Source organism: Lutjanus erythropterus, chromosome 12 (genome assembly GCF_056507025.1).
Source record: "Lutjanus erythropterus isolate fLutEry1 chromosome 12, fLutEry1.hap2, whole genome shotgun sequence".
Lineage (NCBI taxonomy): Eukaryota > Metazoa > Chordata > Actinopteri > Lutjaniformes > Lutjanidae > Lutjanus > Lutjanus erythropterus.
This window is the reverse complement of record NC_139328.1, coordinates 22,442,855-22,466,217: the sequence shown is the minus strand read 5'-3', so window position 1 is coordinate 22,466,217 and position 23,363 is coordinate 22,442,855. Positions and strand designations below refer to the sequence as shown.

The following is a 23,363-nucleotide window of genomic DNA, read 5'->3' as shown; positions in this document are numbered from 1 at the left end:
ATTTCTGGGGGAAAATGGGCACATATTGTCAGTTTCTGTGGATGCTTTGTTGCCCTTTAACAAATTCTTTTTCTTGCTTAAAGATCACACTATAAAAATGAACTGCTTTAACTTGGGACAGTTCACCCCCAAACCAAAAATTCATATCTTTTCTCTTAGCCTGCAGTGGTATTTATCAATCTAGATTTTCTTGCCGTGAGGTGCAGAGTTAGGAGTAATTAGCTGTGGCGATGTCTGCCTCTTCTCTAATATTACGGGACTAAATGGCACTCAGCTTTCTTTCTGTGTAGAATCTGCTGGAACAAATCTGCCAGAACTACTTTCTGTCTACTAGAAAGAAAGTAGTTCCTACATGAAACTGCTCGCAACATGGTCTGTGGATTATCTTGAGTAACACGGTCATGATTTTTGGAAAGATAAGATATTACTTGATTAGTCTCTCAATAGGAAAATTTTCAGTGTTACAGCAGCAGAGTGGATAGCAAAAATATAAAGAAGCATCAATAAAGAGGAAATATAAGAAATATGAACAATTTAAACAGGAAAAAATAGGAGCAAAATAAACAGGGAATATAAAAATAGAAACAGTATATACAATATAAGCAGACTGAGAGTATTGCACATTGAAATTTTAAAAATCACCAGTGTGAAATATTGCACAGAATGAAGTGACGTTACACCTGAAAATAAGTACTAATATTGCACAGGTGGTGTACATGATAATACAGACCAACTGACAGTTTTGGTTTTGTATGTGCTCTACTGGGAGTAGTGCTGGTTGTACAGTCTGACAGCTGCAGCAAGGAAGGACCAGCAAAAACACTCCTTCATATGTTTTGGGTGAAGCAGTCTGTCGCTGAAAGGAGCTCTCCAGTCATGGTCCATCATAGATGACAGCTTAGCCATTCTCCCACCTCCTCCACCAGGTTGAGGGGACATCCCAGGACAGAGCTGGCCTTCTTAATCAATTTCTCAAATCTCTTCCTGTCAGCTGTTGAGATGCTGCTCCCCCAGAAACACTGGTTATGAATTTTTCAAATGTATTTTTTATCTAGTTTCATTATACAGGAGGGAAGGCAGACAGCTCTACAGCCAATATCTCCAAAACTCTGCAACACTTTGCACTACTGGCAAGGGAGAAAAAAACATGTATTTTTGATTTAGACATTAACAAGTTAGTGTCCAGGCTGCCTTAAAATTTAAGATGTCTGAATCTGAAAAGAGAAATTGGGGTAATTTTGTGATGATTCAAAACAAATAAACTTGATATTAATTCAGTTGTGCACGGTCAATAATCATCCTGACACTTTTCTGGACAAAGTGGGCGCATGTATTGTGACTTTCTGTGAATGCTTTGTTGCCCTTTAACAGATTTTTTTTTCCCCCTGTGTAAAGACGCTGATACTGTTTGACCTTTTAGCACCTGACATTTAAAGGGCATCTTTCTGCTGTATCTCTCCTCCAGAAATTACTGGGATGCACCAGTAGTCACGTAGTTATTGGAGCCTGTATTTCCCCTCAATTTCAAATCATTATCATTACAGGGAAAAACCTTCAAGTGAGCAACAGAAGGCTGTGGCCCTGATTTACAGTGAGCATAGCTTTATTACTGCTCAGGGATGGTGTTTTCCAGCTACACGTTGCATTACAGAACATGACAAAACAAGCCTGACAACAATCTCCTCAGGGAGCACCTGTCCTCAAAAGCTTGGTAGCATATCATGATTAGAGGGAAGAGAAAATCATGTCCATGTCTTTTGCCATTCTGCAAATTATTTCATGTTTATTGGAGCGTTATTCTGGATCTTCTCATGCACTGAAGTTTGCTTTGCATTTATGTGGACACTGTTCTCTGGTTTGATTCACACTTTCCCCGCTGATTCCTTTAAAACTTTAAAACTACATTTGGCCCTGTGGCTCAGTTGGTAGAGCCTCCACCTCATGCGTGGGGGCTGTTGGCCCTCTGCAGCGACCACTGGTTCGACTCCTGCCTGTGGCCCTTTGCTGCATGTCATCCCCGCTCTCTTTGCCCCATTTCCTGTCTGCTCTTCAGCTGTCCTATCCTATCATAATCGGGGCAAAAAAGCCCAAAAACATAACTTTAAATAGGATGCCTAATTATCAGAGCAGATGGGTAGAGTGACTCCTTGCGCAGGAAGTTAAGGGAACTTGGGATCTTGGGATCATTTTGCACATTTCTATTTATTTATTCACTCACATATTTATTTATTTACTTCTTTATACACTGCAGCAAAAATAATTAAATCTGTCAGCTTCATCAATCAAAAGTCTGGACTCTGCCCTGAGATTTGTGGTTGAACCTGAGTCTTCGGCTTTTGCCTGATTTAAAACCCACTAATGCTATTTGCATCATATTTCATAGACAAGTTTCTGAGACCTTTCCAACATCAGTATGATCAGTTCTTTACTGAAAAACCTGTTGTATGCAATCAGAGAAATGTCTTCTGCCCTCTGGTGGATTATCAGTGCACTGCAGGCAGCAACTTGTGTCTGACTGCAAACTTGACTTAAATGAATGAAGTTGACAGATTTATTTATTTTGCCTGGAGCTATTTCCACTAAATGAGAGTATATATGAGTGAGTTAATTAATTAATATATGAATGAATAAATACATGTTAAATACATGTTTAAATTAATGTGCAAAATAAATGTTTATTGCTAGTACAAGGAGTTTTTTTGACTGGTAATGAAACAGTCTCAATTTAATACTGATACTGATCAATATATCAGCCATTCTTAACCTGGTGGGCCTCATAGCGCCATCTAGTGGGCTTCAGAGGCAGTGGGAGACAACCCCGCTTCAGTAAAAGCTCCAGGGTGTGTGGTGAGGAAATATGACCCTAAGTACATTTAATTTGACTCAGTGTATTAAATATGATGAAACTGTATCACAGCCCACTTTTTTTCTCCTCCTTTGGTCATATTATGCTTTTTTCTCACTTATGAAATGTGGCCCTTGGAATTTTTTTTAACAATCAGAGGTTTGAACTTAGTTTCAAATGGTCGAGAACCCCTGCTTTATATGACCTACATAAGAAGATCTGCTATTTCTATGCCTGTGTTTACATTTTCCAAGGCAAAAGTTACAGTGAGTAGTATATTTATGAGCTCAAAATAAGCAGGAGCAGATTTTTATTTAGACAGTTTTATTTTTTATATTATATTTTGAGGTTATGGCTGTGGAAACACAACGGCTTTTGCCCACAGGGGCCTCCAAAATCAACAAAATATGACAATTCCTTGTAGTTGCTTTAAGTACATAAATATACTACATACTAGGGCTGCAGCTGATAATTGTTTTCATAGTCAAATAGGCGGTTGACTATTTTCTTGATTAATTGTTGTTTGCCTATAAAATGTCACAAAATGGGGGAAAATGTTGATCCCAAAGCCTAAGATGACATCCTCAAATGTCTTGTTTTCCCTGAAACCCAAAGATATTGAGTTTACTGTCATAGAGGAGTAAAGAAGCCTGAAAATATCCATATTTAAGAAGCTTGAATCAGAGAATTTTGACATTAAAAAAAAAAAAAAAAAATACCCAAACTGATTAAACAATTGTCAAAATAGTTGGTGACTAATTTAATAATTGATTAAAATTAAAATAATTGATTAATTGTTGCAGCTCTAATAAATGCATATAAATGAATAAATAAAGTTAACAGATATATAGCTATTTAATGTGTCTAATATTAATTTATTTATGGTGACATTAAATTAAATTATTATTTCATGAAGCATTTTATCATATATACATTCATTAATTTATTCACATATTCAGTTATATGTATTTATGTATTTATATACATATAGTTTTGGCCTTTAAATGGATAGTCCATCCATAAATGAAAATTTAGTCATTATCTACTCCCCTCATGCTGATTGAGGGTTGTGTTTATTTTGTTAGTCCACAAAACACTGTTTCACAGAAAACTGTGTTGCAGAATCTCCCAAACAATTGAAGCAAATGGTGACCAGTATTCAAAAGTAAAACACAACTGAAACAAACAAACAAACAAACATAAAATGCCTCCATACTGCTTATTTGACATCATCCAAGTCCCTGTTTGCACACCATCACAACACACACACTCAGTTCAGACAGTATGCACGTGAACATGGCTCCAAGCTAAAGATCTACAGTGAAGACCGAGGCCAATGGCGACATTAGAGAGTAAAAAAAATCAAATGTGTGAAATTGGTGTGTGAACGCGCTGTAGTCGTGACTGATGCATAACTACAAGAGTGACATCTAGCGTCCTTTGCACGCACTGCAGGAAGCTCTCAATCAGGTGGAACGCAGCCCTCAAGGACGCATTCGGTTACACTTCTCATGCCTATTAATGGTTAGCTGCAAAGCTTTTTATTCTGTGTAGCGCATTGTGCATTCCAACCCAAGTTGTTTTTACTCTCTGTGGTAACATGCGAATAATAAATGAACATTTCTCTTGACGCTGTCCTCTCGAAACAGTTCAAGTAGGGTGAAGATAAAATAACCGAACGCAGCCCTTCAGTCCTGTCCCCCGGTCACATGCTAGTCAAGCTGGATCAGCTGACACCAGCCAGCTTCTCCTTTTGATGCTCATTCTCTTCCATCGACTGATAGCGCTTCTTCAAACAGTAGTATCGTCATCTTAGCGTTACTGGCGTCAAATTTTAGATTTGAGCCGAGGAGATCTGTGTGATCCCGCAGGTTACAGCACCGAATAGATGCTGCTGGAGTGGATGATGAACGGACACGCTATTCTGTATACGGGGGTCACTTTGGCCTTCTGGAGTACCATACTAATCGTCGGTAAGATTATATCTTCCCTGAAAGAAAAATCCTGACTGTTATGCATAGCGAATTAAATAATATGTTTTTTAGACGTATGCAACAATGAACATATTTTCAGCTGTTCTTTCTTTTCGGCAAGACGCATCATTTTCGTTTGACAGCTGTAAATCGGGGCCAGGCTAATTCAAGGGACAAGAGCGGTTGCGGCTGTTTCCATTTTGTTTTCTACTATGGGTAGAATAATTAGCAATTTGGAGATACGGTTATTCATGTATGGTGGAAATAAAAACCCCAACAACACCAAAGACACTATTTGTTACTGAATAATATCGATTTTCAGCTATTTAGCTACATTAAAGACCCGACTAGCATTTGGCTAGTGTTTGGCTACATTAAGCTAACCGAGCTAGCGCTAAAGTCAGGTAGCTTACAGTCTTGTCTAGAGGAGAACCCTAGAATTGTGAGTTTCTCGTGAAATTTGCACGCGTAGTTAATTTATTGAGCATTTTATACGATATAATTATATTTGATAAACTACCAATGCTGTGGTTATGTTATGTTTAGGATTAGAGAGTAAACACACTTGGCTTGTGGTTGAGGAAGCTCGGAAATTGGGATAAACCGATCACTCTCGCGAGATCTTTCGCCTGTCTGGGTTTACCATGTAGACACGACTGTTAGCTAGCTTGTAGCTTACAGCCTGCAGCAGAAAATGTAAGAAGTTTAAACGCTGGAAAATAGTGTTTATGGTGACTTATTTCAGACTTTCTGTGGTGGGAGTTGCTTTTCCTCCAGTAATTTAGATGGCTAAGCCATCGTTAACTAGTTAGCTGGTCGCGTTCTCAGTCGACTTAGCGTTAGCTATTTGAAACGGTCTTAAACAGGAACTGCGGCAGTTTTCACGTGAGACTGAGCTATCACACTAAAGTTAGAAGTTCTTGCCATGACTTTAGCACATAAATGTGACAATGTTTCACACACGGTTCATGGAAAACCATTATTAGTGCAGTAATTTAGCTGCATATCTACTTTATCTACTATTTTATAGAAATCGCAATATGGCCCTAGTACAATATCCAAATCGCAGAAGCCGTTTTTCTCAAATGTACGAAAATCTGCATTATAATGAAGTACTGCAGTGCAACAGAGATGACCTGTCCTACAAATCTTGTTCTCCAGACATAAGAAAACATGGCTGTTTTGGTATAGACCCCATCAAATGAAAAAAATATTATTTTTACTACTTATGAATCATATGACAATATTTGTATAAATAATCGCAATCTAACTTATTTGTTTTATCATACTGTGCAGCCCCAGTAACATACTGAAAATTCGACCTTTGTTATGTAAGATAGTACAGTGAATGGACTTTTGTGAAGTAGGTTATATTCCTTTTAAGTGTCCATGAGGTACAAGAGTATTCAGTTTTAGGTCAGACTGCAAGAAATCTGCTGCACAAATTCTGAAAGCAGTCCTGGTAGCGGGTGTGGCATGAGGTACCTGAAGAACCAACTGGTCTCTGGAGCAAGTTAAAAGTGGACCAGGGTTCCAGTGCAAAATAGATGTAATGTATGATGGTAATTTTCCAACCTGGACTTTATAGATTTAGGAGACACCAATGCTTATTGCATCTCTCAGTTACAGGAGGCCAACTAACCTAATTATAGAAGATTCGGTGATGAGTATTGCTGCTATCACTGGTAATAAACCTCAGTGTTGAATGGTAAACAGAATCTAAGGGCCTGAGTGTGGGGGCAGCAGCGTGTCTGTAAATTACATCCCCATTGTCCAGAACTAATAGGAAAGAAATGTTGGAACTTAAGTCCTCTCTCTTTCACATGCATCAAGCTTGCCTGTAAAATCTTACTGACCTTCTTTTCACTGTCACATCTAATGTAATAATTCTTTATTTCCACAGGTATCTGCTATACCATATTTGACCTTGGATTCCGCTTTGATGTGGCATGGTAAGCATAAAGCTACTGTCTGCTGGTTAATGAGCAAAACTGGGTTTAGCTTTTGGACAAAATGGTATTAAACTGTGGACTCAAACCTTGGTCCAAACAGGACAACCCAAGCTTTTTGTAATTATTCTGTCAGTTGTCAGAATATGGATAATATTTTCAGGATAATATTGTTTGATGTTTTTCTTTGATTTGATGTGTGGCTGCAAAGAGTAACGATTTTGTTAATCGTTTCAGTAATTTCCCATGGAAAAATTGCCAAACATACATTGTTTCTAACTTCTCAAATAAGATGATAGTAGATGAAAATCTGAGTTTTGGACAAAAACAAAAACTTTTTCACTGTTTTATAGAATTTTATAGACAACAATTATTGTGAATTAATAAGAAAATAACAAACAGATTAATCGATAATTAAAACAATCACTAGTTGTAACCCTGATTTGAAGTCAGTCTACTTCTTTATTTGAATGTTTTGAGCCCTTTAGACAGTATTCCCTTACAGAGAGTAGATGTTGAAATTTGGGGCTGTTGTATCAAACAGACCGTATTAATGTGACAGAACAACACTGACTTTTCCTAGGTTGCACAATTGTGAGAGTACTGCTGTACTATCCTAAAACAACTCTTAGTTTCAGGCAGTTCAGTGTAGTACACTACTGTTGCTAAGTATTGCCTTTGATATTGCTGTGACAGACAGATTAAGGGCCTGCCCTTCCCTTTGAGAGATTAACAGTAATGTGTCTTCACATGACTGCTCAAAAGTCAGCTGTTTTTTATTATATGGTATAAAATAAGTATAGAAGTATGTTAATTATAAAATGTAATAGAAAAAGTGATGTTGTCTTCAGAGACTTATCTTGAACTTGTATTTCTATCTTAAATTGGTTTGTAAAATTATGGCCTATTTCTGTATTGTCCTAAATTAAAAAACAGATTTTATACTTATACAGTTAATACAGTCATACTGTACGTTGGTCATTTTAAGGTCTGCCATAACAACTGTGCTGCAGTAAACAGAACAGAAGCATGTCTGTCTTTGTCATGTCCAGGTTCTTGTGACATCCCGAATCTAAGCAAAAAATACCTAGTCATAGTCATAGTCGTAGGTAGTCATCATCACCACGCAGTACTTAGAAAGCATAAACATTGGATACGTTTACACCATATGCTACACTGTGTCTTTAATCTTTCTGTACAGCCAAGAGCAATAGCTGTGCAGACTATTTATTTATTCATTTAATTTTTTGATTGGTCTTCCCCGTGGGTGCTCAACCTTTGCGTTGGATGCTCACTGCTCAAACTCTGAATCATCAATGTAATTGGTAGATGATTTAAGTTATTTATAACAAATCTAATAGGGCTGTATGTATACGTTTAAATGAACTGTAAGCTGGTGGCCAAGCAAATGAGGAAAAGCCCTTAATCACTTTTGACAACACATACTGAAATTAAAACAAATTATACATTGATATTTAGCTGCTTGTGTCCATTATATCTCCTTATAAAATATAAAGTGTCCTCATCAGCTGTACATCTTTGCTTGCAGGTTCCTGACAGAGACTTCTCCGTTCATGTGGGCCAGTCTGGGCATTGGCTTGGCCATCTCTCTGTCTGTGGTGGGAGCAGCCTGGTGAGTACCTAACAAGGAACACAATTTAAAGTGCTATTTTGAATATGTGATACAGATAGTGGCACTTTAAAAAGCACAGATCTTTCATAGAATAGTTTCCTCTTTCTTGAAACACTCATATCTGAAGGTGGAACTGGAAAATCTTAGATTTAGTGATACTGGAACTTTTGAATGGAGTTGTGCTCTCTTTAAGTTCTTACAAGAGTTGTTTAATCAAAATCTATAATGTTAGTTATCATCATGCTATATTATAACAAAACAAACTGATAAGCTTTATTTTTACGTTTTTCTGGTGCATGCAGACTGCTGAGATGCATGTACTCTCGGCACGTGTCCTCCACATAACATTGCAGAGAGATGAACGAAAAAAAACTAGCACTTTTTTCATACCACAGAAGCTAATTTAACTGTTTGGTTGTATGCTTGGAATAAAAATTGAGAATACTTCTTTTTTTTTTTTTTTAATGCATCTGGCACTGAGAACTTTGGCCTTGCTTTGCACTGCTGTTTGTGCTTGTGGTCATGTGGATGAAGATATAGCCTTGAGAGATTAAAAATATATAGATATAGTTGCTGCTGCACCTGTGTCTGGGAGACTGTTGCTAACTTTGGTTGATGCAGGACAGTACTTAGTGTGACTTTTTGCAAGGTGCATTGATCAAACACTTTGAAACGGTAATACTAATTGTCTTTTGGAATTTTATTGCGGTTTATGGTGAAACTGATTATCGCTTCATTCCTAGCACTAAATGGGTGAAATTACTGATTTATCACTGCCAGTCAGAGAGCTGTCTCTGTAACTGACTTTCTTTGATGCAGAATCAACAAGCAGAACAGGTGCAGATAAGGGCTGATTAGAGTCATTGGTGCAGGACACACTGCAAAAACCACAGGCAGCTGTCTGTCCACCACTCATGGTTCACAACGCTGTTAGTTTGTTGTGTCGGGGCCCAGACATGTTGTCTGATCTATTTAGTGATTAAATGTAATGTAAGTAAATTACATGTACATGTGACACTTTGCATCTCGAATCTACACGATGAATCACTGATATCTTTAGTCATCATTAAGTGGATATCATGCACATTATATGTTATATTTACGTCATTTAAAATCTGGTGAAATTAAAAATCTAATTTAGTGTTTATGTAACTGTAAGCTGCCTGCTTGTTTTGCTTCCTGTTTGATATTATTTTCTTGTGTTTGTAACCATTTAGTTTCTAATCAGATTTTCTAGGGTGTTTGGTTGTGTGCAAAAAAAAAGTTAGCTGCTGATGAGTTCCAAAATCTTCTTTTAAACATAAACAGTTTTATCAGATAATTATAACATCAGATGATATAATAGAAATCTCAAAAAAATGTTGTTTACCTGCTAAAATACATAGTTTGTTGACCTAAAATTAACTGCTGTCTGATCTGTTCAGTGTTTTCCAGTACAGTGGTCAATAAAACAATGTAAATTTAAAAAAGAGGGTTTTTCTTATTATGCTTCTTCTTAATAATTTCTTATCACCTGGTAATGTTCTGTCATGTTCCAGATGTTGTACTGACTGTTGTTTTTGTTTTCAGGGGCATCTACATCACTGGCTCCAGCATCATTGGTGGTGGTGTCAAAGCTCCACGAATCAAAACCAAGAATTTGGTCAGGTAGGCTCATCCAAGAACAAAAAATATAAACCAACTCTCCTATATATTATATTGTCCTATTTTATTTATTATGTTTTAGTTGTAGTTATTATAGAATTTTACCTTTCGATTGGACTGTTTCTTATCTAAATCATGTGTTTTTTGGGATGTATGTGAAGTAGCTACTGAACTACTTAAATTTTCCTTTGGAATTAGTAAACTACTTCATTCATTCATCCCTCCTGAAACAGATAGGCTGGGCTGCATAGTATTATTCAGTTGAACATACTTGAATATTGCTGCTAAACAAAGCCGGTAGTAGCTATTTAATACCAGAATCAATATCAAAAACAGCTGTAAATGCTTGCTTGTCCAATCATACATGGCCAGTTTGTTACTGTTCATTCACAGTAGCATTGGGTAATGAGTTGGGAAAACAAGCTGCCAGTTTAAACTCTTCTTTTTTTATGTCTCCCTTCAGTATCATCTTCTGTGAAGCTGTAGCCATCTATGGAATCATCATGGCCATTGTAATCAGCAACATGGCTGAGGTAAGCAATAAACATTTTTATTGGTCATGATCAGGAAAATTGTGCAGTTTTTCATTTTGTGTGGAAGCAGCAGCACTGCACCGCAAACAGCACAGACATAAATTAAATCATTATACATACAAGTGAGAAAGAAGTTTAATATGATTTCAACAACAGAACAAGGATTGAGTTTGGTTCTAAAAATAATCTTTCTTGTCTCATAGAACTTCACTGGAACAACACCTGAGACCATTGGGGCAAGGAACTACCAGGCTGGTAAGAACACAGATATAAAGCTCCTGAATGCAAGAAAGATGAATCCACTCCAAAAACATCAACAATCTCAACTTTTATTCATTAATTATGGTTGCATGACCCCACACAAATTGGAACAGAAGCTTTTTCAGCTGTTCTAGTCTCATAAATATCATTTATAACTTAAAGTTTTATTGCCGCCCATGTTGAAAATCTTCCTGTCTGCCAACAATCAACCAGACTGTGTTTTACATGGCATATTTTTCTAATGAAGAGTCTTTATTTGTATCATTTTATACTATTCAAAAAACTTGTTTTTGATATTAGACAATTTTTTATTTACTTTTTTGTACTATAAGAAATTGCACTTTTTGTGTTGCTTACCCCAAGTGAATGTCTCATAGGAACCTTTGAGTCTTATCAGCATCAGATTGAATAGTGTGAGTCTTCAAACCCATGACAGGGCATTAGTTTTTTTGTGTCCAGGTCCACTGTGGATTAGTCATGGCGGTCTCTGACTCAGCTGATTTTCCTCCTACCAGGTTACTCCATGTTTGGAGCTGGTCTGACCGTGGGCTTCTCCAACCTCTTCTGTGGCATCTGTGTCGGCATTGTGGGCAGCGGAGCGGCGTTGGCAGACGCCCAGAATGCGAGCCTGTTTGTCAAGATCCTCATTGTGGAAATCTTCGGCAGTGCAATCGGCCTGTTTGGTGTCATTGTAGCTATTCTGCAGGTGAATGAGACAAGCTGCTCTTTTTGTGTCTTCACAATCTTACTTTTTTCCTCAGAGGAGGAAACTATCCATAGCTGCAACAATGGCCTTTTGTTGCTGCAGACTTGAAAGAAATGTCACTGCAGAGATAGTAATTATTCTCACAAAAGTCTGTATGGATCTCTGCTGTATAGATGTGATGATTCAACCTCTTTCTGTGTCTGAAGTTCTGTAATAACTGGGTTTTTTTTCCTCCCCCAGACATCGAAAGTAAAGATGGGCGACTAGAAGATGCATTCACACACTGAGAAGATCAAAAGACACTGCTGGAAAATAAGATGGATTATTGTGTAAATACATCGTAAATTATTTAAATGTCTCTATTTGCCTGGTATTGTTTTTTAACCATCATTCATGTAAGAGTGGTATGCTCACACTCCGACTGTCTTGTCTTGAGAGAAACATGAAATTTGATTAAGAAAACTGGAAAGATATCACCAGATGGAAGGGTTTTATGTGCACTTTTGCACCCGAATAAATGAATGAACCTCGTATCTTTCCAGCAGTTCAGCTTGATAAGCAGTACAAGCATGTTGTGAAGGATTTAAGATCTATTTCCTAACACCAGCCAGTCATCAGGACTGTGAATACAACTGGGTCATGCAAGTTTGGGCATTTTCATGACATTTTCTGACCACTCTTGGGTGAATGATGAGTTAAAAATCACACTAGACTATTTGAAAATATTTGTGTGTGTGTGTGTGTGTGCGCGTGTGTGTATGCTGGACATGTGATTTTTGTTTTGTTTTGTTTTATTTCTTTTTTCCTGTGAAGCATGAGGGTGTTTACCATTGTGTTTATTACTGTAGCCTGGTCTGTCGATTTGTTTTGTTTTTGTAACTGTTCTTTGCTAATAAGCAAGTGGTCCTTAAATCCACGCTGTGGCCGAAGAATCCAGTATTTGTCAGGCCTCCTGCTTTAAAATGATAAAGAGTCTGTGAAATACTGACCTGGTATCATTAGTAAGGTCACTAGACAGTTGGACATGCTCTTTGGGAGGCCAAATAGTGTCAGATCACAGCAGCAGATCTGCTCTAAATATGTCATCCTGTCATTCATATCCTTACTTCCCCCAAATTCTTATGAAAATAAGATGTCTACATTTAAATGAGCCTCCTCCAGCGATACCTTCCATCTTTTTCACCACAGAGTTTTAACCTGGTTGTGGTCCTTTTCATTAGTTTTTACAGTGGTGAACTGGACATGAAGGTTAGGTATTTCAGTGTTGGCTAGAAGGAAGACAAAAGATTGTGAATACTTTTATTTTAAGACATCCCTTGTCCAAAGTTCTGTGTACAGATTTCATTAACAGGCTTATGAGGAAACAAACATCCCATTTACACCTGGTATTAAAATGTGATCTGTATCTGGATATGTTATCCAGATTGTTGCATGGATTGTGTTAACACTTATTAAAGAGTTGAACACAATGCAAGTCAGACAAACTCCAGATGTGGTCAGGCAGATCTGATTGCATTCAGATCACGAAGATTTTCTACCTGGAATAAATGTGCTTTTTTTTTTTTTTCTTATCAGATAAAGTATCTGGATGAAGATTGCATTTTAATACCAGGTGTAAATGTTTTGTTTACCTTAGCAAGAGGCTTGACTTTTTAGGAAATCCAAACTGTCACAAGCAATCTTGGAAGCAGTCGGCTATCACCTGATGATGATTTAGTCTCTGTGTGCAAAGACCAGTGTTTCAGAGATATCCTGAAAACAGATATCTAATGCAAGACTTCCTTTTCTGTTCGCTGGTCGTTGTTTACAGTCTGATTAGCAACTTGAGGCTAATCTCTATAAATATTGACAGAATAGATTTAATTTTGTCCAGTGTCTTCTGGTCCCTTTTGCTCTCCACCCGTACTGTTAACCTGCTCACAAACAAGCCTGCTTAGATGTGATTGGTCAGTACTACTCAGACTACAAAAGGAAACGTATCCTGCAAGTGAACACGAAAGTCAGAATTTCTCTTCTCTTTGTCAGGTCTCTTTTCACCTTATTATCTTAGAAAAGGTGAACTTCTTTTAGCACTTCAGTCACAAGTATTACCTTACACCCAATAGTAAATGCTATTATTTATTGTACCATGACCATCATTGTACTAGATTTCTTTAGGGAAGATGATTTTTTTATAGACTGGTCCTCTGACCAGGGTAAAGCCTCTTGGCTCCATTACATAATCAAACAACCTGACCACTTCATATTTTTAAATATCCTTAGTTTACACAAAATTGCGTTAAACAGATCTTCAAATGTCTTTATTATTTTTTTTTTATTAAACTGTCTTATTTCAAATGTACATCCTAACATGATCAGGTCTGTCTTCCCAAAATATTCCCTAACATTCCTTAAAGAAGCTTATTGTGTGTTTTGAAGCTTAGTCTCGTGTTTGGGTAGAGTGCAATTTGAATGATAAAATTAGATTTCACAACAAAGCCATCATTAAATCTTCATCAAAGCATGTCCCTACTTTATTATCAGCTGGATTCTACGCAGCATTTCAGCTGTTTCCTCTTGATGCTGGCTTGTAAATCTGAGTAAACAGATTTTTCTCTGAACCCTTAAATGCCAGCAAACACAAGAATTAAGTTTATGTGGGCACAAAGTGCAAAATACACGTAGGGAAATGCATTTAGTGTCACTTTTTGTTCTTGATGCATCATTCCACAATTTACGATGACAGACCGTGGCTCATTGTGAATCGTCTTGAATCTTTCCTGTAAGTTTTTCCTCTAACCCTCTTGTGTGAGTTGTGGATGAGTATAAACATTGGATCTTTACATGTGGAAGCTGGATTGACTTAATAAATCCAGACCTGGCCTCCCAAAGTTGTCTAAGCAGCAAGGTGGTGGTTGTCCATCTGATGGTTTTATAATTAAACCAAGATGTAACTCTGACGTTCCTTTGGTAAACCAGGCTCTGTACCAAACCCCAGGCTTTCAGTGACTGTAGTTGGTACCGTGTGTGCATTATGTTGATGTGATGGTGATCAGAGAATAATTCACTGTTTTTGACATTGTGTATAATAATAACAAAATACAAATCGTCCTTCTGGCATCATAAATGTCCTTGAGAAAATAAAATGGTCCAATCAAGATATTTGGAGTTGTTTCTGATTTATATTCATATTTGTGTGGTATTTGCAGTGATAACTAAATGTCCCGACAGTGATCATGTCTCCTGCAGTGTTTACATTCTTCCACTAGATGGAGCAGAAAACCACAACATCTGTCCTGCTGGTACTGCACACACTGGGGTAACACTGAGGTTCATGCCTCCTGGTATTTTCAACATAATATCCATTGGTCTGGCTGTTAACCTTGATTATAGTTTGAAGTTATACCTATAGATCAGTCTATCTGAAACTTGTCATTATGCTTCTCAGACATATTATTGTCCCTGTGCATTTGACTGCAGATCACATAAGATCCAGTAATTAAGACCATATTTGTGAATATCATTGTGATGCCAGATGGTTTAGAGCCATTTTACAATGCCAAATGACTTAAATGGCTTATCACAATTTTAAAGAGACTATATTGAATAAACAACTTAATCCAAAATATAGATATAATCTCAAAACTAATTAACAAATAGACTAACGGGGTCTTTGTCGACCAAATCCTTGTAACCAAGATGTTGCGTAAGAGAGGGGCAGCTGTGCAAACTGTTACAGCGAACCTTTAAAGTATGACCGTCAAAGCTTGAAAGAGACAAAATGTTCAAAGAAGTCCATCTGTATTTAAATTAAAACTATAAGGTAGCGTTACCATATGTTATGTCTGTATTTATGCAATTTTTAACAAATACCATTCCATACTTGTTTTTTTTATGCCAGATGTAGGGGGATTTTTGCTTTAAAACCATATGGCTAATGGATTATTACCACTTTGAAGAAACCATGTTTCATGATACACCTTTCTCACAGCAGCTATACTGATATGAAATGGTATACGGTAAACACAGGTGACACCAATACACTAATTAAAGGCTCTTTACAGTAAGTGTAGCAGAACCTTTCTAGTGTCAACGTGCACAACAGCAGAACTCTGACTGAATGTAAAGGAAATTAAAAGGCCTATGGACTTAACATAAAATATATATGTTATCTAAAGTCTAATGACTATGATAAACAAATAGAAAAAAACAATCAGTCAGATGACCAATCAGTCAGCTAAAGTAACTGATTAAAAAGAAGTAAGGACAAAATGTAACAGAAAACAACAACAACAACAAAAAAAAGAAGTTCATATGAGTTTAACCAACACTTATAAGGTGGGCTTCACCTGTTTATGTCTGTATATTTGGATGAACATAACATAAACAAAATTAACATTTTTTCAATAAAAAACAAACCACATTTATGAATGATTCCAGAATCAGCCTTTCAACTATGTCATCTGTTCGATATATGCTGATATTAAAACTTTTTTGACAGAACATACTGCCGATTGTTTTTATTTTGTTTTAATTTCTTAGTTTTATTTTATTTTTTTTTAAATGTATGTTGAATATCGCCATTGTATATTGTCCGATATGTGTTGATATTGAAACCTTTTTGACACAACATAATGCATAATATAAGGTTTAGGTAGAACCAGATCACACGTAACAGAATTATATAATCTGGATACAAAAAAGGCAATTGTATTTCATAACAGTTACAGATATTTAAAAAACACATAATCATATAACATATACATAATTTTAAATTTTACAATTTTACAATTTTAAAATAAAGAATGACTAATAAATAATAATAATAATTTCTGTTTTTTCCACTCCTCTCTGACGTTAAGCTGAATATCTTTGAGTTGTTGACAAAACGAAATTGAGCTTTTACCATTTGTCAATATCAGTCAATCAATCTATCAGTCTATCAATCAATCAATCAATCAATCAGTCTATCTATCTATCTATCTATCTATCTATCTATCTATCTATCTATCTATCTATCTTTGAAATATGCTCATCCAAGGTAAAAAGGTAACAAGATACAAAAGAAAAAAGACAAGAAAGAAAGAAAGAAAGAAAGAAAGAAAGAGATCCGAGGTTAAACAAAAAAGAAAAACTATAAGGATAATTATTTTGACAGTTTTCTCTTTTCCTACAGCCTTGTGGAACATCTGTAAATATAAATAAAATGTATTATTATTATTATTATTATTATTATTATTATTATTATTATTATTATTATTTAAAAGTGATATTATTATCTCTGAGTGTTCGTGTGTGGATTTCTGAGTAAAGTAGGTTATGAAATAACCAGCCTCCAGTGTATCAAATGAGCAGAGTGAACAAGAAAGCGAGTTTGTGGACCATCCGGGCTTCCGTAAGCAGCAGGAGCGAAGGGACCTGCTCGCTGCCTCTCAGTCTCAGAGCATCCTTTTCCTTTGCTTTCTTATCATCCTCACCAAAACACAGCGGGATGACGGAAAATCAGGAGGATAGCGTCTCTCTACCCGCCGGTTTGCGGTAGAAAATCGTCGCTTGTTCCGTTAGCCGTTTGGCTAGCGTGATGCTACACAACATGAGGCTTTTTTCCTGATGAGGAGCAGCTCACATAATAGCCTGAACGAAAAGAATATAGTTATCCCTACTAGCAGAGCGAGCTGGGCTGAGCCTCTAGCATTTCAGTGCTTTATTTTTACAACATTTTTAGGCAACAAAATGCTCCCTGACAGTTTTGTGTTTTAACATTTTCCTCGGCCGAGTGACAGCAGTGGTGCTCCAGTAAAGAAGATGCACAGATAGAAAGAAGTGCTCGCTTGACAACATCAAGGTAGGTGCTCACTGTCTCTGCTCTCTGCTTCCTGGGACGCATTGTTTCATCCAGTATATCGCATGCACGCTTTTCTTTGTTTCCATCCAGCCTCCAGACAATTATCTTAATATCCTGCAACCTCTGCTTTTATTTGAGCTGGGAATATTGTGGGAATATGGTCGCATGCACTGCCCCCCCCACCCCTCTTTTGTTATCATGCACATTTCCACAAACTAGCAGCATCTTTACACCCGCCATAACCAGGCTGCACTCAGCCTCACTGCACTGTTCTCCTACAGTACATGAACCAGCCAAGAATACAGTGTGCTCAGAGGGATATTCAGCCATGCTTTTGGTTCAAATCTGGAGCTTTTAAAGCTTTTAAAATTAGGGCTGTGTATTGGAAAGAATCTGGGGATATGATACATATCACAATACAGGGATTACAATTAAATATATTGCAACATAGTAGGGATGCACCTAAGCCACTGTTTTTTTTAGGGATGTACCGATGCAATACTCAGCATCAGTATTGGTCCTATATCGGCTTAAATGACTGGATCCGATATGAAAAAGTGAATTCAATACCATCCATTTAGTCACATAAATGCTTAACCAAACTTTGAGCAGCACACTACAGAGACAGAAGTGTCCCAAGTACTATATTTATTTAAATTTTGGGTGTTTAAATGGTGCTGACCAATCAAAAATGCTGCTAAAAGTTCTATTTGTGAAAAAGTTTCAATAAAAAGAAGCAGCAGGAGTACATGACTGAGTCATGTTGTGTATTTCTTCCTTTAGGGGAGCAGAATATTTGTCTAACAGTTTGAGCATGATGTTTTTAGACAGCTCGGTTAAGCAGAGTGCATCCGCACGAATGTATTAACAGCTTAGCTGTTTTAAGAGAGGGAAGAAGATTGTTTCAGATCTGATGGACGTTGGAGTATCGACATCATTATCGGACATGAAAAAGTGGTATTGGCCCACCCCACCTTTTTTTTCAGGCCAAGTACAAGTACTTACATTTGGGTACTTGCCAATACTGAGCACTGTTATGAGTAGTTAATAATGCCTTTACAGTTCTTACAATGACTTTAAAATGCATGTTTTATTTTCAGTTCAGAGTTGGTTTTTTAGATGTTTTATCAAACTGTGTTGAAGGAGCTGCATGTCACAAAGTGGTATCAGGTGTGGTGGTATCAAAGTAGTTTTATGAATATGAATACAAGTACAGGAGCACAATATTGGGCCAATAATGGCACTGTTGTCGATGCATCTCTGTGATATGGTAAGCAAGGTGTTCTACTGCACTTAGTGTTCTTTTCTTTCTCTTTGGAATTTTGTTTATTGAGAAAGTAAGAGTCTGACTGCAATACAATCAATATTTCATCATGTCACAAAGAAGTAATTTCTTCAAAGAAAAATTAAATTTCATAGTTTGCCCCTATTTGGCAGTTTGTGTTGTCACAATACCAACATGTTTCACGTAGATAGCTTTAAAAAATAATAACACTCTATACCCTTTTCAATACCACAACAATATGAAAAAAAGTCCTGACACACAAATAAAATATCTATTTTTTTTTAAATTAATAACCTGCACACTGTTTGCTTTTCAGTGAGTGCAAACCAAATTTCAGGCAGGACAATAAAGACTGAACTGAACCGAAGTCTTCTTGAACAAACACTTAGATCTTAGCACTATTTTTTTTTGCAATCTGAGCAAAGAAGATGTGTGTTTACTTGTTCCTGTCTCAGTTTATATCATTACGTTAGAGTGGAAGAGTCCAGTAAAGATACACTACAACACTGACATGAGTCTTTGCATGTAAACTATGCAACTTGAAGTGGACATAAACAGATAAAATGTGGTGGAGAGGCGCAGAAAACCCTCAGAAGTGCTTGATCAGGGCACTCTGCAGTGCTCATGTTAAACCATTACATGTTGGGGAAAAGATATTAAATAAAAGAAAAATAAAAGGAAGAAGATAAAAGAAAAAATTAAAGGATAAGATTGCACAGTCTAGCAGACATTTATATATACAAGTACACAAAGAATTAATTAGAAAGACTAATTATCAAAGGGCAGTTTAAAAAGGCAGTCCTTAAGGAAAAGATTGCAGAGTTAAAAACATATGCTTAACAGCTTTCTTAAGTTTGTCTGGGGGCGAAGTTAAAACAATGAGATGGAGGTGCATTCCATATCACTGAACCTCTATAAATTAAACCAAATTGTTATTGAGATGTTCGACAGATAGGAGACCTAAGTGTATAGATATTCCGAGTGGAATAATAATGGAATTATATTATTATATTATGAAAAAATCAAGGAAGGAGTTCTGTGTGAAACACTGTATACTGTAGTTTTTTCTTTTTGACTGAACAACTGTGGTTGAGATGAATGAGCTGTCTTTTGCCCTGACTTAAAATCCACTTTTTTTTTTTTTTTTACTACTGCTGTCTGAAATTGCTGGCACTAAATCTCCAAATTTAAAGAAAGAAAGCTCAGTCTCTGGGCTACAGCATCTCTTGTCTGTGTTATGGTCTGGTCACAGCTCACTAAGAGCAAAGAGCAGCAGTGAGCATAGCCAACGTTACACTGGGGAAATGAGAGCAAAGAAGAGGTGGAGGAGGAGGAGGAGAAGGGGGCTTCTTCATCATGATGCTTAACCTAACCAGGCGTTTACACAGAAGCTCTGTACCTAGACCGTAATCCAATCTGACATCTCTCTCATTTATGACACAGTATCTCTTTAGGGCTGTTGCTATAGAGGCTATAGTAGCAAGTGGACTGGAACTACCTCGCTTTGCGGTCTAACTAAGTTACCCCCTTTGGTGTAGTGAGTTTCATCCAGTTTAAATTGTCTTTTTGACGCTGTAGTGTACAAAACATTTCATCTCATCCCGGTGAGGCCACGTTTTACATTTTGGGGAAACTCTTAGTGAGTTTTAATTCAGTGTTATTACAATTACTGGACTCTTATGGGTGAAGAGTTGCTCTAGAGCTAGAAGTTAGGTCACACAATAACACCTGCAGACTCACTGACTGAGGCAGCAGTAGACAAGCAACTCTTGAGTTCTGTGAGGTGAGATTACTGTTTTTGCCAATGGAGTCTGGTTGCTTTGGACAGAGTGATATTTGGCTTATATAACGTATGTTTCCCATCGGAAAAAGGCTGTGTGACAGCAAAGTAAAGCTGTGAAAATATTCTAAATATAGTGTACAGTTAAACTAATATTTTTAAGTGGCTAAAATATGTTATGTTGCTGAGCCTGTTGCATAGTTTCCTACACCAGTACTGCTTCTCCAAACTGGGGGTGTGCTAACTGCACGTACTACGCTAACTACGCCTTTAAGATATTTAGTTTACTATAAGAACAGAGAGAAGCAGAAAATACTTTAGAAGTTGGAATAATTGTATATTTTGTATTCTAACTTGAAAATTGACTGGGGTGATTAATAAATTATCAGAATAGTCAAAATCATATCTATATCTATATGCACTCTGTGTATCTCTGTGTGTCACTACAGCCCAGAAAAAAGTTTTCCCACTTTGACTAAACAATCTCAACTCAAGGACCAGTTGCTCGCTTGTTCTGGACCTTTTATCATTATTATAATATATATATGTATATGTGTATATATATATATATATATATATTTATCACACTGTCCTCATCAGCAGGTTGCGTCTGCTCAGTTGCTGTAAATTAATAGGCCTTTTTCACTGAAGATATTTTAACATGTCACAGTAGGAAAAGCACAGATGTGAGTTCTAAAATTAATGATGGCTGAATTCCATTTAGCTGCATCAGTTTCAGGGTCCTCATATTGTGCGTGCTCGCTCACTTGCCATGACTTACTGAGATACTTGGAGGAACAGAGAGCCATCCTATGAGCAGATGAGATGTCTGTTGTGACGAAAGGCCCATTGGGTGGATTTTATTGACTGTGTGATGCAGCTGAAAGCTCCAGAACAAGCAGGTAAGTGGACCTTGAGTGGGTGTTGTTTTAGTATCCGTATATTAAAGAACATATCTTGGTCTAGTTAAGTTCATTCATGTGCAGTGATATTGCAGAAACATCTTTTGGCCATCTGCTGCTGTGAAAAACTGTGTAATCTGTGACTTGACTCGAGGCTGATCAGATAGCAGAGAGGTGGTGGTGGCATCAGGCTGTGTAATTACAGGTGGCAGGGTGGTGTGTTATTATTTTATAGTTTTTTTTATTTAGTTATTCTTAATTCTTGTGTGTGTGTGTATATGTGTCCCTACCCAAAAGATCCACTCATGAGGTGATTATTTTGCCGCCTGTTCTTCTTGACTTTGTTTCTGAGAAATGCAGACATGAGTGTCAGGGTGTTCTCTGTGGTTAATCAGGTTAAACAGAGGGTCACAGGTTCAGCCAGGGTTGCACCAGCTGTTTGTTAATTCCTTGTTAAGTTTGTGTGTAAATTCCTTCCTGAATTCTCACTACAAACATTCATAAACTTTGTCAATGCAGCCATGACCTTGTTGTATTTATGAACACTTACATGGAGAAATGTGTGTTTCACATGTAGTTGTATTCATGTATTTTTGAATGAGTGTAAAATATCTAATTATGCAAATTTTAGTGATGCTATTTTGTCATTTACTGTAACATTACTAGCATAATGTTTTGTAATTTGAAGTATAATTTGAAGTCAAATTTCAACCTTACCAGTTAACATGATTTTGTTAACATTTTAAATAAGTCTCAGGTCAGATAGGTCGACCGTATTTCATCTTACACTGTTTAATCAAATGTAAAAGGGTCATTTTGTTAAGCATGTCGTAGCTTTGTCAGTTATGGCTGGCAGTTACCGAGTGTTAATATTTAGTAAACTAATCTCTAAGTGAAAACTAGCTAGTGTGGTGCAACCTGGTTTCATTAAAAGTAAAAATGTAAAGTAATAATTTATAGTTGAATTTATGATGCTGGAATAGAAATGTCTTCACATGGGTGCAGATTTCTAAGTAGACACTTGTCCTAGCATTTTTTATAAACCTAAATCCTCTGTGCTGTTCCAAGAGGTCTGACTGAGGGTTCATATATCTTTATGATAAGAAGAAATAACTCTGGAAACCCTGTAAAAACATTTTCCAGCCAAAAACGTCTTCCCGCGTGCTGTAGCTTGGTTGACTGGAGCATGTTATGTCACTGTTGCGAGTGTTAGGATCAGCTTTGTGTAAATACTCTGATCAGGTCCTCCACGGTCATTCTTCCTCTGTTCAGTCCTGCAGCTGTAGATGAACTTGCCTCCATCTTTCATGGAGCTCAGCGAAGTAAAGGCGTGAAGAGCAAACAGCATGTTTCACATCGGTCTCCTCAGGTTCACTCATTCTCCTCACCTTGCCGGTCCTGACAGGACAGATTCCTCTGATCGCTCTTTCCTGTTGCGATTTGTTGTCATGGGAACTCTGTGTGTGTATATGTGTGTGTTTTGTTGTCTACATTTGTTCACTTTTTCTTGTCTGTAGACTCTGAAGTAAAGGTCAGAATACCAGCTTCAGTTTATTACTTTTGTATTATGTTATATTCTATTTAGAGATGTCCGATTCTGAAGTATTGGTCTAAATCCGATCATAGGTTAATACATTGGTATCCACAAATATAAAGCTGATTAAAATTTGATTCTTTCTTTATTTTATTTTACTTTTCTTTATTTTACTTTAAATATTAGTATTAGATCAGACTCTGTACCTGCAGATACCTATTATTAAAGGCTTGGGGGGGGGCAGGACATTTAGTAGAAGAGACCTTCGGGGCACCAATGTGGCTTCAGGAGGGGTAAAGATACCGATCACGAACCACAAAGTCCCTGGTTTCGAGTCTCTACCTTTGTGTCATGTCTCCCCTATCATCATGTAATAAAAGGCACAAAATACCCTTCAAGTTGGGGGGGGTGCTTTGACATTTTGGCGAGTTGCCTGGCAACCTTATTGTTGTGACAAGAATCCAGGAAATCACTGCTCCCGGCCATGAAATAGT

At 37.0% G+C, this 23,363-nt stretch overlaps 2 protein-coding genes across 2 annotated transcripts in view; both read left to right on the top strand.

Moving 5' to 3' along the window:
- Positions 1-4,552: 4,552 nt before the first annotated feature.
- On the top strand, positions 4,553-14,683 carry atp6v0b (ATPase H+ transporting V0 subunit b). Its single transcript, XM_084732568.1, has 8 exons — positions 4,553-4,818; positions 6,722-6,770; positions 8,317-8,400; positions 9,970-10,047; positions 10,508-10,577; positions 10,781-10,832; positions 11,354-11,544; positions 11,785-14,683. Exons 1-8 carry the CDS (start codon positions 4,734-4,736, stop codon positions 11,809-11,811), a joined length of 636 nt encoding a protein of 211 aa, XP_084588694.1. The 5' UTR covers positions 4,553-4,733; the 3' UTR covers positions 11,812-14,683.
- A 2,245-nt stretch (positions 14,684-16,928) lies between these two features.
- The window catches only part of b4galt2 (UDP-Gal:betaGlcNAc beta 1,4- galactosyltransferase, polypeptide 2), a 216,611-nt gene continuing 210,176 nt past the window's right edge, over positions 16,929-23,363 (top strand). Inside the window, exon 1 of the mRNA XM_084732910.1 lies at positions 16,929-17,368. The gene's annotated coding sequence lies outside the window, so the exon portion shown is untranslated. The remainder of the gene's footprint in view (positions 17,369-23,363) is intronic.